The sequence below is a fragment of the Lemur catta genome, chromosome 19 (assembly GCF_020740605.2).
Source record: "Lemur catta isolate mLemCat1 chromosome 19, mLemCat1.pri, whole genome shotgun sequence".
In the NCBI taxonomy this organism is placed as follows: domain Eukaryota; kingdom Metazoa; phylum Chordata; class Mammalia; order Primates; family Lemuridae; genus Lemur; species Lemur catta.
This window is the reverse complement of record NC_059146.1, coordinates 18,035,111-18,048,933: the sequence shown is the minus strand read 5'-3', so window position 1 is coordinate 18,048,933 and position 13,823 is coordinate 18,035,111. Positions and strand designations below refer to the sequence as shown.

Sequence of the window (13,823 nt, the reverse complement as noted above, 5' to 3'; positions counted from 1 at the left end):
TGTGGCTTCTGGGGAAACCAAGGCAGGGCTGTGTGCTTTCTGCTGCTGAGAAAAGGTGTGTAGACATGTGTGGTGACCCTGCAAAGTTGGCTGCAGCATAGTAGTGCTCCATCCCATGGTCTTCAAAACTTTGCAGCCACCCCCCCCATACACAAACAGGGTTCCCAATCACATGCCTTCAGGGCTGGAGCACTTTACTGCTCCTCAAACCCTCAAGTTTCTGCAAAGAGGGGTTTATGCATGGCCCAGCTCCCCAAGACCCTGCAAGGGCTGGTTCTCTGCTCAGCACGACCTGAGCTCCCGAACCATTCATTCTCTCCCCTTCTAAGTCTGAAGAACTGTGAAATGCAGAAGAACCCCTCATCCTGCCTTCCAAAGGACTCTTCAGGGGAGTCCATGTGACTCAGGAGGAAAGGCACCTCCCTTGCTGCTCTTAACCCTGAACAGGTGGTGACAGTAAAAGTACTCCTGGGCTTCTAGGTCAAAAGGTCAGACAGAACACATACATCTCACCTGCCTAAGAAATCCACCAAAACCACAGAGGGCACTGCTCAACACGTTAATTGCCATGTGAGTTGTATTTAACTCATGCTAGCTTTGAGCCTTGGGCCTTGTGAAGCATATATAACTCACATGTCCCTTTACTTTGTTAATGTTCTTATTGTTACAATAAATATTGACAATTTAATTCTTAAAACTTGGATTGCATTGCATATCATGCAAAGAAAACAATACAATATTACATTTTTCATTAAATTAGGATCATTTTGTTTTTGAACTTTTTATTCTATTTTCATTATAAAACACCATGGGCCCAAGGAAAATTTTTTTCTAGTGTGGCAGTTAATGTGTTAAAAACACATAAACCCACAAGAATGAGAATGGTGAAAGCACTCACCAGCAATGGCATTCTGAAGCTAGAAGTGGATGGGGAGCAGTCACTAATTATGGAATGTCAAATATTTCAGCAGTAGGGGAAGTGGAGAGAGGTCCCATCAGACTTACTGGCAGAACTCTAGAAGGCAGGGAACCAGCAGCCCAGGGAGAGGAGCTCTGTGACAAAGCTGCCAGGGGAGGACACCTACTTGAGAAGCCCTTAAAGCCCCAGTGCTTTCCCCACCTGGTGGAGGGTGAAAGAGTTGTTTCTGGAAAACCTGCACAGTTCCAGAGAAAAGACCCAACTGCTCCCAAAACAGCACAACTTGATGAAGCCACAGGGAAACTCAGAGTTGGCAAGCCCCACCCACGCACATGCTCAGAGCTTCCAGTGCTTGTTTAAGACCACTGCTGTTCATCCAGAGCAGGCAGCCAGGGATTCCCAGGTAGCAGAAGAGATCAAACCAGACAGGCAGATGCAATTTAGGATTAAGTCATGGTTCAGCCACTTGATGTGTGGAAGCTCACTGACCCCACCCCACGGTCAGATTTGAAAGCAATAACATCAGCCTATTGAGAGAAGCTAAATAAGTAAAGGTCGCCCTGCCTAGTTCTGGTCCTCAAAGCAAATAAAAGGTAAACAAATGGTTGAGCTCGTCCATAGCCTGGACATAAACCTCCACCCCTCACATTGCAGGATTGGTACGTGAAGACATGTCAGAGACCGAGGGTATAGCCATGAGACAGTTAAGCTCATCGATAAATGGGTTCCCCCCCAGAGTCCCTGTTGTCCGGCATGTCTGCGAGGCGCCTAACGGAGGTCGAATGAAGAACGCCAGCACCCTCCTCGCGGGAGAAGTCCCCAGAGGTGGCAGAGAAAGCCCAGGTTCATGCTGCCCTTCCGCACCACACGACGCGTTCTCCGTAGACCACCTGGAAGCGAGTGCCAGAGGAACAACACGACACTAGGGGACACGGCGCCGCCACTTCCCGCGCCGGGGGAGGGCAGGGTGACGCTCCCGCGGACGTCATGGCAACGGCTGGGGGCGGAGGGATGCGCTCTAGGGGTTCCACAGGGAACGGCTGGGTGGCTATAAAGATCGCGCTGGGGGAGGGGCCGGGGCGGGGCGCCGGCTCTGATTGGCCAAACTTTCATGCCCCTCCTCGCCCCTCACCTCTCTTGCCAATAGCAACCGGGCCCGCTGTGCACATGCGCAGGAGTTTAACGTGGCGTCCGGCTCGGTAGTGGGTGAGTCCTGGGGCTCGGGCGCAAAGGAAAAGCAGCTGCCAGAGAAGGCAGGGAGCCCCCAAGACTCTGCGACTCTGCGGATCCCTCTGAGGGTAACGTAGCACCTCCCAGGCGTGAAAGGCCTCTGAAAATGCGCGTCCGCTTGTCGAGGCTGCGCCTTTTCTTGCTTACTGAGGATCAAGGGAAACGTACTCGGAGGGGGCGGTGCCTCGGAGCCGACAGGACATGACATCACCCACGGTAGGACACGCCCCCTGCCCGCAATCCCATTGTCAGCAATTACACAGTAGGCCCATGTGACACCTCCCAGGTAATCCCAGAAGTTCTCTGGGGCACTCATTTAAGCCCAACCCCTTTAGAACAAGAACTGACATTCGCCCCCAAAAGCATGCTGCCTCTGAAAAAAATATGTACCTTCTGAAATTTCTTTTAATACTCCTGGAGATGGAGCTGACTAGAACCAGAGTCAATGCCCTGTTGTGCTAGGTGAGTGGGTGGAATGGTCCATTGGAGGTTAATTGGACGTAGTTCAGTTGGCCATGGATAAACCTTGAACATCTTGCCCCCATCCTGTGCTCGGGTCTCTCCACTCGGGTTCATTCAATAGCATCCATACTGGAGGGTGTTTCCATGGTGATGCCAGCACAGCCCACGCCACAGCCTGCTGACCAAATCATTTGATCTGCCCAGAAGACCAAAGCGGGTGCTGTGACTGCTGATGCAGCCTCCACGCTGGCTTCGGATAATAAGATTCCTGGGTATGGAATCCACTCAGCCCCTTTGCCTACTCTTCATTGCCAGGGGCCACCTCCACAATCTCTGCTGCTCCCTATAGTGTTCCTCCCCCAGGAAGCCTCTGACACCCCATACTGTAGATACCATTTTCACCACCTGTCCCCAGACCTAACCCCAGCCATCTGCCATGTCTCTGGAAAACTGTCACTGGCATTCTGAGCACCCCATTCCCTGTCTCTGTCCCCATAGCCCCTAGCCCAGGTAGCTCACAAACCAATGACTGCTCCTTACTTTTAGAACCTGGTACTTCACGACCTCCCAGGCTTTCTCTCCATCCAAGGCTGCCCAGGAAATCCAGTGACAAAGTCATAGTTACTTTAGAGACTCCCCAAAGGGCTTGTGAAATGCTCAAGGTTTTAAGATACTATCATCAAAGGTAAGGTGCTTTCACAGCAACATCTGAATTTGAGGCTTCTGTGAAGCATCTGAGGGAGCCGGCCACAGTGGCTGGCATGTCGATTGTGGTTACCCAGGGAGGTGGAACTAGGTCTGCAATGTACCTTGATCCCATCCCAGGACCTGGTCCTGCATGTGCCACCCGTCCTGCCACTGACTTTCCACACCTCATGACTTAGAAAAACCAGTGTACATCAGTCCAATAAAGGAAACAGCCATGAAGTTAATAAAATAACATAAGTACTATTTACTGACTGATAACTTTGGACCAGTTATGGTCATGTTCACTTAACTCATGTCATTTTATTTTATGCTCCATACAACCTTATGAGGTAAGCAATAGAGAGTATGACTTCTGGACCCACATTGGAAGGTGGAAGCCTGGCTCTAATGCTTCCTTTTCAGGCCAACTTGCTAGCTTCCTTTAGGGTAAAAATCTCATACTCTTCTCAGTTTTTTTTTTTTTTTTTTTTTTTTTTAGACAGAGTCTCACTCTGTTGCCCAGGCTAGAGTGCCGTGGCATCAGCCTAGCTCACAGCAACCTCAAGCTCCTGGGCTCAGGCAATCCTCCTGCCTCAGCCTCCCGAGTAGCTGGGACTACAGGCATATGCCACCATGCCCAGCTAATTTTTTCTATATATTTTTAGCTGTCCAGCTAATTTCTTTCTATTTTTAGTGGAGACGGGGGGTCTCGCTCTTGCTCAGGGTGGTCTTAAACTCCTGACCTTGAGCAATCTTCCCGCTTCAGCCTCCCAGAGTGCTAGGATTACAGGCTTGAGCCACCTCGCCTGGCCTTTTTGTTTGTTTGTTTGTTTGTTTGTTTGTTTTGAGAAAAGGTGTCAGTCTGTCACCCAGGCTGTAGTGCATTGAAATGATCACAGCTCACTGCAACCTCCTACCTCAGCCTCTTGAGTACCTGGGCCTACAGGCACTCACCACCATGCATGGCTAATTTTTAGAATTTTTTGTAGAGACAGAGTCTCACTATGTTTCCCAGGCTGGTCTCAAACTCCTGGCCCCAAGCAATCCTCCCACCTCGGCCTTCCAAAGTGCTGGAATTACAGGCATGAGCCACCATGGCCAGCCTAGGATTCTTTATAAAGAGCTTTATGGTCATAAGTCAGCTTAATTAAGAGCTGACATTCAGGCTATAATTTTTTTTTTTAAGAGAGAGGAAAAAAAAAAAAAAGAAAAGACCTGTCAGCTTTTTCTCATTTGGATCCTGTTTCTGGGACTTTTTTTTTTTTTAGTCAATATGTTTGGTTCCTGTGTTTGCTTCTTTTCTTGTTGGTACAATGTAAAATTTTATTGGCCTTTTAAAAAAACTTAAGAGCTTTCTTAATTGGCTCCCCTAAGAATTGTTATCCCTGCAACAAGGATGACTCAGTAAAAAAATGTGAACTAAAATAAAATTTTAAGGCTCACCCTCCACCACAGGCTGACTGAATGGACCCCCTCGTGGACAAAGGAATATCCTAAAACTAAATTGCCTGCCAGGACAAGGGAGGTCAGACATGCCTCATCATGCCCCTCTCCCTTCTTGGGGACATCCTTTGTAACCCGTTAACAAGCCTAAGGGTATGCAAGAGAAACCTACAGGCCCTCAATTTACACAACAAATCTGTGTCCAGTGGCTTATCTTTGATAAATAGGAACTATGTTAAAACATTCCAAGCCTTTAGACAAAGCTTCATGTCTTCAACCAATTACTAGCCAAAGAATCTTTTTTATTTATTTATTTTGAGACAGAGTCTCGCTCTGTTGCCCCGGCTAGAGTGCCATGGCACAGCCTAGTTCACAGCAACCTCAAATTCCTGGGCTCAAGCAATCCTCCTGCCTCAGCCTCCCAAGTAGCTAGGACTACAGGCATGCGCCATTGCGCCACCATGCCCGGCTAATTTTTCTCTGTACATGTATCTTTACATGTCCATATAATTTCTTTCTATTTTTAGTAGAGACAGGGTCTCACTCTTGCTCAGGCTGGTCTAGAACTCCTGAGCTCAAACGATCCGCCCACCTCCCCCTCCCAGAGTGCTAGGATTACAGGCATGAGCCACCACGCCCGGCCGAAGTTACTATTTTTATTTCATGCACAAACCATTCAATTCTGAATATATAAAACAATTAGCACTTCTGTAAATATTAAGCAATTAACATTCACCTAATCTGAGTAATTGCACATTAGAAGGATAATGTTAAAATAGAGAGTTTAAGAAGCTAAATGTCTCCAAACATTCAAACACTGCTTTAACTAATAATAATGCCCCTGAATAAAATTTAATTAAATCACAAAATTGACACCTTGCTTGTTTTTGTTTTCCTTGTTATTTCTTTTTTCACTTTTTTTTCAACATCCCAACTGGTCAGACACCTTGCTTGTTCTTAAATTCTTTCAAAGCAGGCAAAATGTACATACAAACATTCCAAAATTGATAAGCAATCTTGCACTACAAGGATTTACAAGCAGTATCAAATCTGTGCACAGTTATAGCTGGCAGTAGATAGTTATGGGTGGAGGGAGGTATACAGGGAGGGAGCCAAAACAAATTAAGCCACTTGACACATGAACACTGCCTAAGGGCCCTAAAAACAAGGCCATCACAGTGCAGCAATGAAGAGAAACCTTTTCTTCTCTGGCAAAAACAGGGTTAGTCTACAGTGACAGTGTCCCGCCTTTAGTTTTCATGTGTCACACTCAGGACGGTCCCGAGGGGAAAAAATAATAATCAATATTGTGACCTGTGGGACAAGGCAAGAACTAGATAATCGCTTAAGGACAAACAAGTCTAAGAAAGTACCTTCCTTACAAGGAAAACGGATGGTTTGGGCAACTGTCCAAGCACAACCTCAGAATCGAGAACAACGTAGACTTTGGAACTGGCAATTCTTGGGATGGGGGTTCCGAAGCTGATTTTAAACTTCTCAGGACACTGACCCACAGAGAGGTCAAATCCCCACCCCAGGGCGTAAGAAGAGGAGCTGGGATGTGAAGCTAGAGCTCCAGGCGGAACCTCCTCCGCCCTTTCACCCGCCCTTCCCGGAATGCTTTCGCCTCTGTGAGAATGGCCTCAGTCGCTTCTGGAACCTCCTCAGTTCCCGCTTGCGCACCTCCGGGGTTTAGTCTCGGGGGCCGCTTGAATAGACGCAGGGAAGCCCGAACGCGGGACGACCACCGGGCAACTCCTCCCACCCGTCGGGGCCCGCGGGATCCGCGGTGGAGTCTCAGGACACCCATTTCCCACGCCCGTCCTGGCAATGCTAGGCCGTTGCCATGGAGATCGGTATTGGACGCGCCCATACGCCGGAGAAACCACAACACCCAGAAGGCCCCGCGCGAGCGCCGCAGCGCGCATTGGGCCAATGAGAGCCTGGGGGGCTGGACTTCCGGCGGGTGGGACTGTCACTTTACTGCCGGCGTCAGGCCACACCGGCGATCCCGGTAGGGGCAGGCGGGGTTGGGGCCGGTTGTCCAGGAGGTTCTGGAGACTCGAGGCGGGGCCGGCGAGGAAGGTACCAGCGAAGGGCCGCTTCGTGCCCCCGCCTGTGCACGCGTCGTGACCGCCGGCCGATGGCCCCGCCCCCCGAGCCTCGGTTTCTCTGAGTGTAGCGTGGGCGGCCTGTGGGGCTGTCGGGCCGCGGCCGGAGCCACGTGCTCTCCCGCCCCCGCGGCAGCCGCCGACGCGACTCCCCGGTCGTTCACCGCCTTTGACTGTGCGGGAGACTGAGGCCCGCAGCCGGCTGCAGGAGGCTGCGGGCAGGCATCGGCGGTGCCCAGGCTGCCCACCATCTCTGCCCTCCCAACTGCAGGTTCTGTTGGCGGCGGCGGAGGAGGTGCTGACAGACCGGGCGCCGGTGAGTCGAGGGACCCCGCCTGGCGTGGACCTCACCCGCACTGCGGGAGTGACTCTACCTGGAAGACTTGTTTTGGGGTTGTTTTCCTTTCTCGCTGTCCTGGGGCGGGGAGAGAGGGGGTTCGGTCCCAGCCCCGGCGCCCACGTCAGAGAGGCGGGCACGTGTGTGATCCCGACTTCTGGCACCCAGGCGAGTGAGGTGGTGAAGGAAGTTCCAGGGGAGGGTCCCGCACGAACAAAAGCTGAGAGGGGAGACTGAGCCTAGGTGCTTCTGCAATGAGCCTTCTGGACGTGGAGCTCGGGGAGAGGAGATGTGTGTTCTTGAAATGGCAGGCTGAGGAATTGGCACTTTCTCGAGGGCGTCGAGAGCCAGGGAAGGTTTTGAACAGAATCTAAATATCCTCTGAGTTGGGATTTAAAAAAAATCCATGCCACCATTTGCTGCGTGGGGGTGTCGGTGTGAAGGGAAGAGCCTCCTGCCACAGTCCTGGTGAGCGATGATGGCGCCTGGACCAGATGGGGCAGAGGTGGGGGGAAGGCGATAGAATTCCGGCTACCCGTGCTGATGCGTCAGGTGTGGGGTGTGAGCGAGTGTTGTGACTGAAGAACCGGCCCATGTTCTTCAGCCTGAGCACCTAGAAAACTGGAGCTGCTGTAGACAGAAAGGAGAATTTGAAGGGAAAGCAGCTTTCTTTCAGGGGAATGATAAAGAGTCTGGGAAGCCCCAGAGTGAAGTCACTGGACCTGACGTTGTTGGTGTTCTGGGCCAAACAGTGCCTGGGAATTGGACTGAGGAGGGGGTGATGTCATGGACCGGGCCAGGGATGGGGAGTGAGGGCTTGAAGGTGAGAAGGGTACCTGGGGCTGTCAGGGCAAGAATGTGGCAGGGGTGAGGGAGGGGAGGGTGGCAGCCGGGTGGAAAGAAATTGAGGGGGCGCTTCTGGGAAGGAAGTAAAGGATTGACTCCTGCGTGTTCACCAGGCCCTGGGGCCACCGCCCTGTGGTAACTGGTAGCGATCATTCAATCCCTCAGGCTGGAGGAGCAGCCTGGAACTGCCAGGCAAGCACAAGGGAGGAGTGTCCCGGGAGAGTCATGCCCTGGGGGTCCACAGCTGGGACTTCAAGACAGTTGCTTCTCACTAGAGCATGTCTGGGGAGGGTCATGAGTGCTCATGCTGAGATATGAGTTGACACCTGATATGAGTGGACACCTGGGGCTGCCGTTGGTGTGGCAGCCAGCCCAGGACCCAGAGTTTGCTCTGACTTGCTTGTGTAGAGTGGCCACTGGGAGGCCAAGGTGACATCTGTGAGCCTGACAGGGAGGGTGGAGGGGAGGAAGGCCAGACAGGTGAAGGAAGTGCCATCTGAAAACAGCCCTGGGGCAGAACCCAGGGAAGGAGGATGAATGGCCAAGGGACATCAGGGAAGGTAGCCATCGGAGGGGAGCTTGGTCCTGGGTCACACAGCTATACCTTAGTAAGGCTTAGACCTTGTGTATCTCCCCCTGCCTGCTGTTGTAGGGGCCGATGGCCTTCGAGGATGTGGCCGTGTACTTCTCTCAGGAGGAGTGGGGGCTCCTGGACACAGCGCAGAGGGCCCTGTACCGCCATGTGATGCTGGAAAACTTCGCACTTGTGGCCTCACTGGGTAAGGCCCTGGGTCCTCTGTGGAAAGCACAGCTGGTGACACGCTGGGCTGCCAGGACTACACCCTCATGTCCCTGGTTGCCGATGAGCAGGCCCATACCTTCTGGCCTGGGCCCCAGAGACATGTAATCTGGTTGGCTCAACCACTCACCGTGTCCCTCTGGCTGCGGCCTCTCCGTGCCTAGGCTCAGTCCCCTTCCTTTGGTGCTGGGGACACAGTTGCTGCTGCGGGGACCCCTGACCTGTTCCTGTCAGCCCCTTGCCATGATACCATTTTCAGGTTCTCCTGGTTGCACAGATGACATCATCTTTTTCCATGAAGCCCTGACTCCAGCCCTCTGTTGGGAGGTGGGTGGTCCTCAGCTGGGGCTGGCCTCTCACCTGCTCCTCCTCCTCCAAGGGCTCTCCACCTCCCGACCTCGTGTGGTCGTCCAACTTGAGCGTGGCGAGGAGCCCTGGATTCCCAGTGGGATGAACTCGACGCTGGCCAGGAACACCCACAGGAGGCACAACCCTGGTGAGTGGGAGCTCAGGGTGGGGTGAACTCGGGACCAACCTGGGACCAAGCCTCTGGACCCCCTGCCTGGCCCCCCAGACACACCCTCCTCTCCTGGAGGCTGCAGCCTTAGCTGCCCTTGAAGGAGGAGCTTCAAGGGCACAGCAGCTGGGTTCACACAGAAGGTCACCCCAGGCCTTGGTGAGACCTGCCCAGAGTCCTACATTCATCTGGACTGTGTGGTCTCAAACCCTCCACATGTAGCTGCCACGTCTATGGGGTCAGTGGTTCCTCTCTTCATTCACCTGTGTGTGTTCAAGTGTTTCTTGGGCATTTGTGCTGAGCAGGCCCATTCCAGGTACTGTAGACCCAGCCTCGGCCAGGACACTCCTGGTCCTGCCCTTGTGGGGCTAAGTGGGCCAGGGAGAGGCAGTCGGTAAGCAGGAATCGTGAGTGAAGTCTACAGCGTTAGATGGAGGTCAGTGCAAGGAGCAAAAGCAGGCTGGGGAGTGAGTACCTGAGAGAGGAGCGCTGGGGAGAAGGGAGTGAGCCCTGGGAAGGGGAGGCGCAGCCAGCGCAGAGCCCTGGGTGGCATACGGCAGCTGCTCAGTTTTCCCCACCCCCAGCTGTGAGTGTCCCTGGGCTGGTGCCTAGATGGTGGGAGCCCCTGAGACAGTGCTCGCCACACCTGGCAGGGCAGGTGCGTTCCCAAGTCCCACACCACCTCCCGCACGGTGGGAGAGCCCCGGGCCTCTCCTTTTCCCCTGAGCTTCTACTCCCAACCCATGGGGTCCCTCTTGCCTGCCACTCAGCCTGCCTTGGTCACCTCCTGGTCGGGATATCCCATGTAACCACCGTTTCTCTGCCTTCAGGCTCCTGGTGTTTGGCAGACGACAGAGATGTTTCTGGAGAAGCAGCATCGCCTGAGGCCTTACCGGATAGCCCCCCTGCAATGCCTACTAGGGTCGTACCTGTTGTTGGCGCCTGCCACAGTGCAAAAGGCCTGGAGGGACAATGGGGTGCGTCCCCATCACAGGAGCGAAAACCCACGGGGGTGTCGATGATCTACTGGGAGAGGCTCTTGCTCGGCTCGGGCACCGGCCAGGCCAGCGTTAGCCTGCGACTGACGTCCCCGTTGAGGCCTCTCGAGGGCGGCGGGTCCATGGAAAACACGCGCACAGGCCGCCCTCAGCCAGGGATGCAGCCCACGGTGCCCAAGCGGCAGAAGCCATACGCGGGCAACGCCCCTGGGAGAGCCTTCCGCAGCGTCCCTGACGTGGGGTCTGTTAGCACTAGGCAGGAACACGGAATGAGCGTGGCTTGGCACAAGCCTCAGAGACTCCCCAGCGACCGGGAGCCCAGAACCTGGGAGGAACTGGGCGAGGCTCTCCACGCTGGCCCTGGCCTCCCGGGAGAGAAGGCCTTCGAATGCAGGGCGTGCAGCAAAGTGTTCGTGAAGAGCTCAGACCTCCTCAAGCACCTGCGCACCCACACCGGGGAGCGGCCCTACGAGTGCGCCCAGTGCGGCAAGGCCTTCAGCCAGACGTCGCACCTGACGCAGCACCAGCGCATCCACAGTGGCGAGACGCCCTACGCGTGCACGGCGTGCGGGAAGGCCTTCCGGCACAGCTCCTCGCTAGTGCGGCACCAGCGCATCCACACGGCCGAGAAGTCCTTCCGCTGCGGCGAGTGTGGCAAGGCTTTCAGCCACGGCTCCAACCTCAGCCAGCACCGCAAGATCCACGCGGGCGGGCGGCCCTATGCCTGTGGGCAGTGCGGCCGCCGCTTCTGCCGCAACTCGCACCTGATCCAGCACGAGCGCACGCACACGGGGGAGAAGCCGTATGCCTGCGCGCTGTGCGGAGCTGCCTTCAGCCAGGGCTCCTCGCTCTTTAAGCACCAGCGTGTGCACACTGGAGAGAAGCCCTTCTCCTGCGCGCAGTGTGGCCGGGCCTTCAGCCACAGCTCCAACCTCACACAGCACCAGCTGCTGCACACTGGCGAGCGGCCCTTCCGCTGCGCAGACTGCGGCAAGGCCTTCGCTAAGGGCGCTGTGCTGCTGAGCCACCGGCGCATCCACACTGGTGAGAAGCCTTTTGTGTGTGCACAGTGTGGCCGCGCCTTCCGGGAGCGCCCGGCCCTCTTCCACCACCAGAGGATCCACACTGGGGAGAAGCCTGTGCGTCGGCCTAGGGCCAGTCTTCATCCCCGGGTGAAGCCTCCATCGGGGTCATCATCAGAAGGTTCCCTGAGGAGGGAAGCAGAGCCCACTCCTTCCGCCTCTGGCCCAGCTGTAGTCTTGAAACCAGCTGAGGCCTGAAGTCACAGCGTTACCCTTCCGTGGCCTTTTGTGAGTCCCTTCCACAGCTAAAGGGCCCATGTCGTCTGCAAATCGACAGCGGGGGTGGGGGGTACGGTGGGGTGGGGAAGCTCTGTGCATTTGAATGAAGGAGGAGGGAGACCTTTTGGTTGTGGTTCTATTTGCACGTGGTGACAGGATTTGCCACCACAGGATTTGTCACTGCGGTTGATAGTGACATGCCCCCCTGTTCTCCCTTCTCAATTGGTGGGCGGGCAGAGAGCTGATTTGGAAGGAGTTGCCTTTATCTAAGGCCATGTGTGATACCGTCCTGAAATCTGTTGCCCACCTCCAATGTAATGACCCCAAATGGTACAGACAGAGGTGGAGTGGGGGGCCCAGTTTGCTTCCTGTGTCCTGTATCATACCAGGCTCCAACCCCACCTGGCACCTTACCTGCTAAGAAATTAGTGGCCGTTTGCCTGGAAAAAGATGACTAGCATTTACAACTTGAAATAGACATTGTAATTTTTTGCCCAGCAACGTGGACCTCAATAGCCTTGGCTTTCTCTGCTGACTACAGGTCTTGGTTCAGGTTTAATAAGAGTTTTAAGAGGCTCTATGATAAAAGTTCTTTTTACATACTTGTGTCAACAACCTAACACCCATTTCACCCTAATGCAGATGATATTGAATATATAGAAACATCAGAGTGTCATTGTCACAGAGGTTCAGGGTATTGCCTTCAACCTGGGGCCCCTGGAGAGTCCACAAGGTAGAGATGGAGCCTGTCTGGGGCCCTGTGAAGGACTAGACTGCTTGTGTTTTCTTTTAGGTGGTGTGCAGGGAGGAGACAGCCAGACACTTGTGTTAAGTGGGCAGGGTTGGGCTTTCTCCAAGTAGCAGCTGTGCTGGGACATGAGCCTTCCTTGTCCTGTACATGGAAGCATGGCAAGTGGGGAATCCAAGACAGGACTGTGTCATGGCTGCTGCTGGGGCAGAGGGTGTGGCCTTGTGTGGTGACCCTGAAAGTTGACTCCAGCACAGTGAGTACTGCATCTCATGGTCTCTAAAACCTTACATGCATCCCCCATACACAAAGTGGACAAACTCAATTCCCACCCACCTGCCATGGGAGCCAGACCCATCTTCTGCCACTTGAATTTCCCAAGTTCTTCCAAGGAGGAGGGCATGTATTTCCCAGTTCCCCAATACGCTGCAATGATGGGTCCCCTGAGCTGGACCTGCTCATAACCTATGGGCCCCTGAACCACTGTCTACCACTCTTGGTTGTACTAACTCTGTAGAGCTGTGAAATGCAGACAAACCACTCACCCTCCCTGCCAAAGGATTCTTCAAGGAAGCCCCTAGGACTCAACAGCAAAGGCATCTGTGAAACAAGTGGGTTCCTAGAAAATGAAATCTTTTCTGGCTTTAGACAAATGCTCCTGGAGCTGTTTCTGGCCTGAGCCCTCCTGACCCTTCAGGCTGCGTTCAATGCTCTATCCTGCCTTCTCGAACTCTTTCACATCTCTGCTTGTGCCCCTGTTGGCCTTCAGCTCCTCTACCCTCCTTGAATCTGCTTCTCCCAATACCCAGTACTGGTCAATGGCTCCCAACCTTGGCTCTTGCCTTCCCCCATGTCTGGGCGCCTCAGTTGGACCCCCTCCCCAGACACAGCTGTTAATTAATGCTGAACAGGCTGTGACTGCAAAAGTGTCCCTGGGCTTTTAGGTCAAAAATCAGATGGAACAAATACATCTCACCTGCCTCAGAAATCCACTGAAACCACCGAGGGCAGTGTTCAAAACATAAACCCACAAGGATGAGAATGGTGAAAGCACTCACCAGCAATGGCATTCTGAAGCTAGAAGTGGATGGGGAGCAGTCACTAATTATGGAATGTCAAATATTTCAGCAGTAGGGGAAGTGGAGAGAGGCCCCACCAGACTTACTGGCAGAACTCTAGAAGGCAGGGAACCAGCAGCCCAGGGAGAGGAGCTCTGTAACAAAGCTGCCAGGGGAGGACACCTACTTGAGAAGCCCTTAAAGCCCCAGTGCTTTCCCCACCTGGTGGAGGGTGAAAGAGTTGTTTCTGGAAAACCTGCACAGTTCCAGAGAAAAGACCTAACTGCTCCCAAAACAGCACAACTTGATGAAGCCACAGGGAAACTCAGAGTTGACAAGCCCCACCCACGCACATGCTCAGAGCTTC

At 53.9% G+C, this 13,823-nt stretch overlaps 1 protein-coding gene across 2 annotated transcripts; it reads left to right on the top strand.

Moving 5' to 3' along the window:
* Positions 1-6,737: 6,737 nt before the first annotated feature.
* Positions 6,738-11,756, top strand: LOC123624767 (zinc finger protein 324A-like). Of its 2 annotated transcripts, none has more exons than XM_045532909.1 (4): positions 6,738-7,168; positions 8,688-8,814; positions 9,214-9,330; positions 10,182-11,756. In XM_045532909.1, exons 2-4 carry the CDS (start codon positions 8,694-8,696, stop codon positions 11,627-11,629), a joined length of 1,686 nt encoding a protein of 561 aa, XP_045388865.1. In that variant the 5' UTR covers positions 6,738-7,168; positions 8,688-8,693; the 3' UTR covers positions 11,630-11,756. The 2 variants fall into 2 exon arrangements, with proteins under 2 accessions (XP_045388865.1, XP_045388866.1); XM_045532910.1 differs by lacking the exon at positions 6,738-7,168 and adding an exon at positions 7,533-7,657.
* Positions 11,757-13,823: the final 2,067 nt, after the last annotated feature.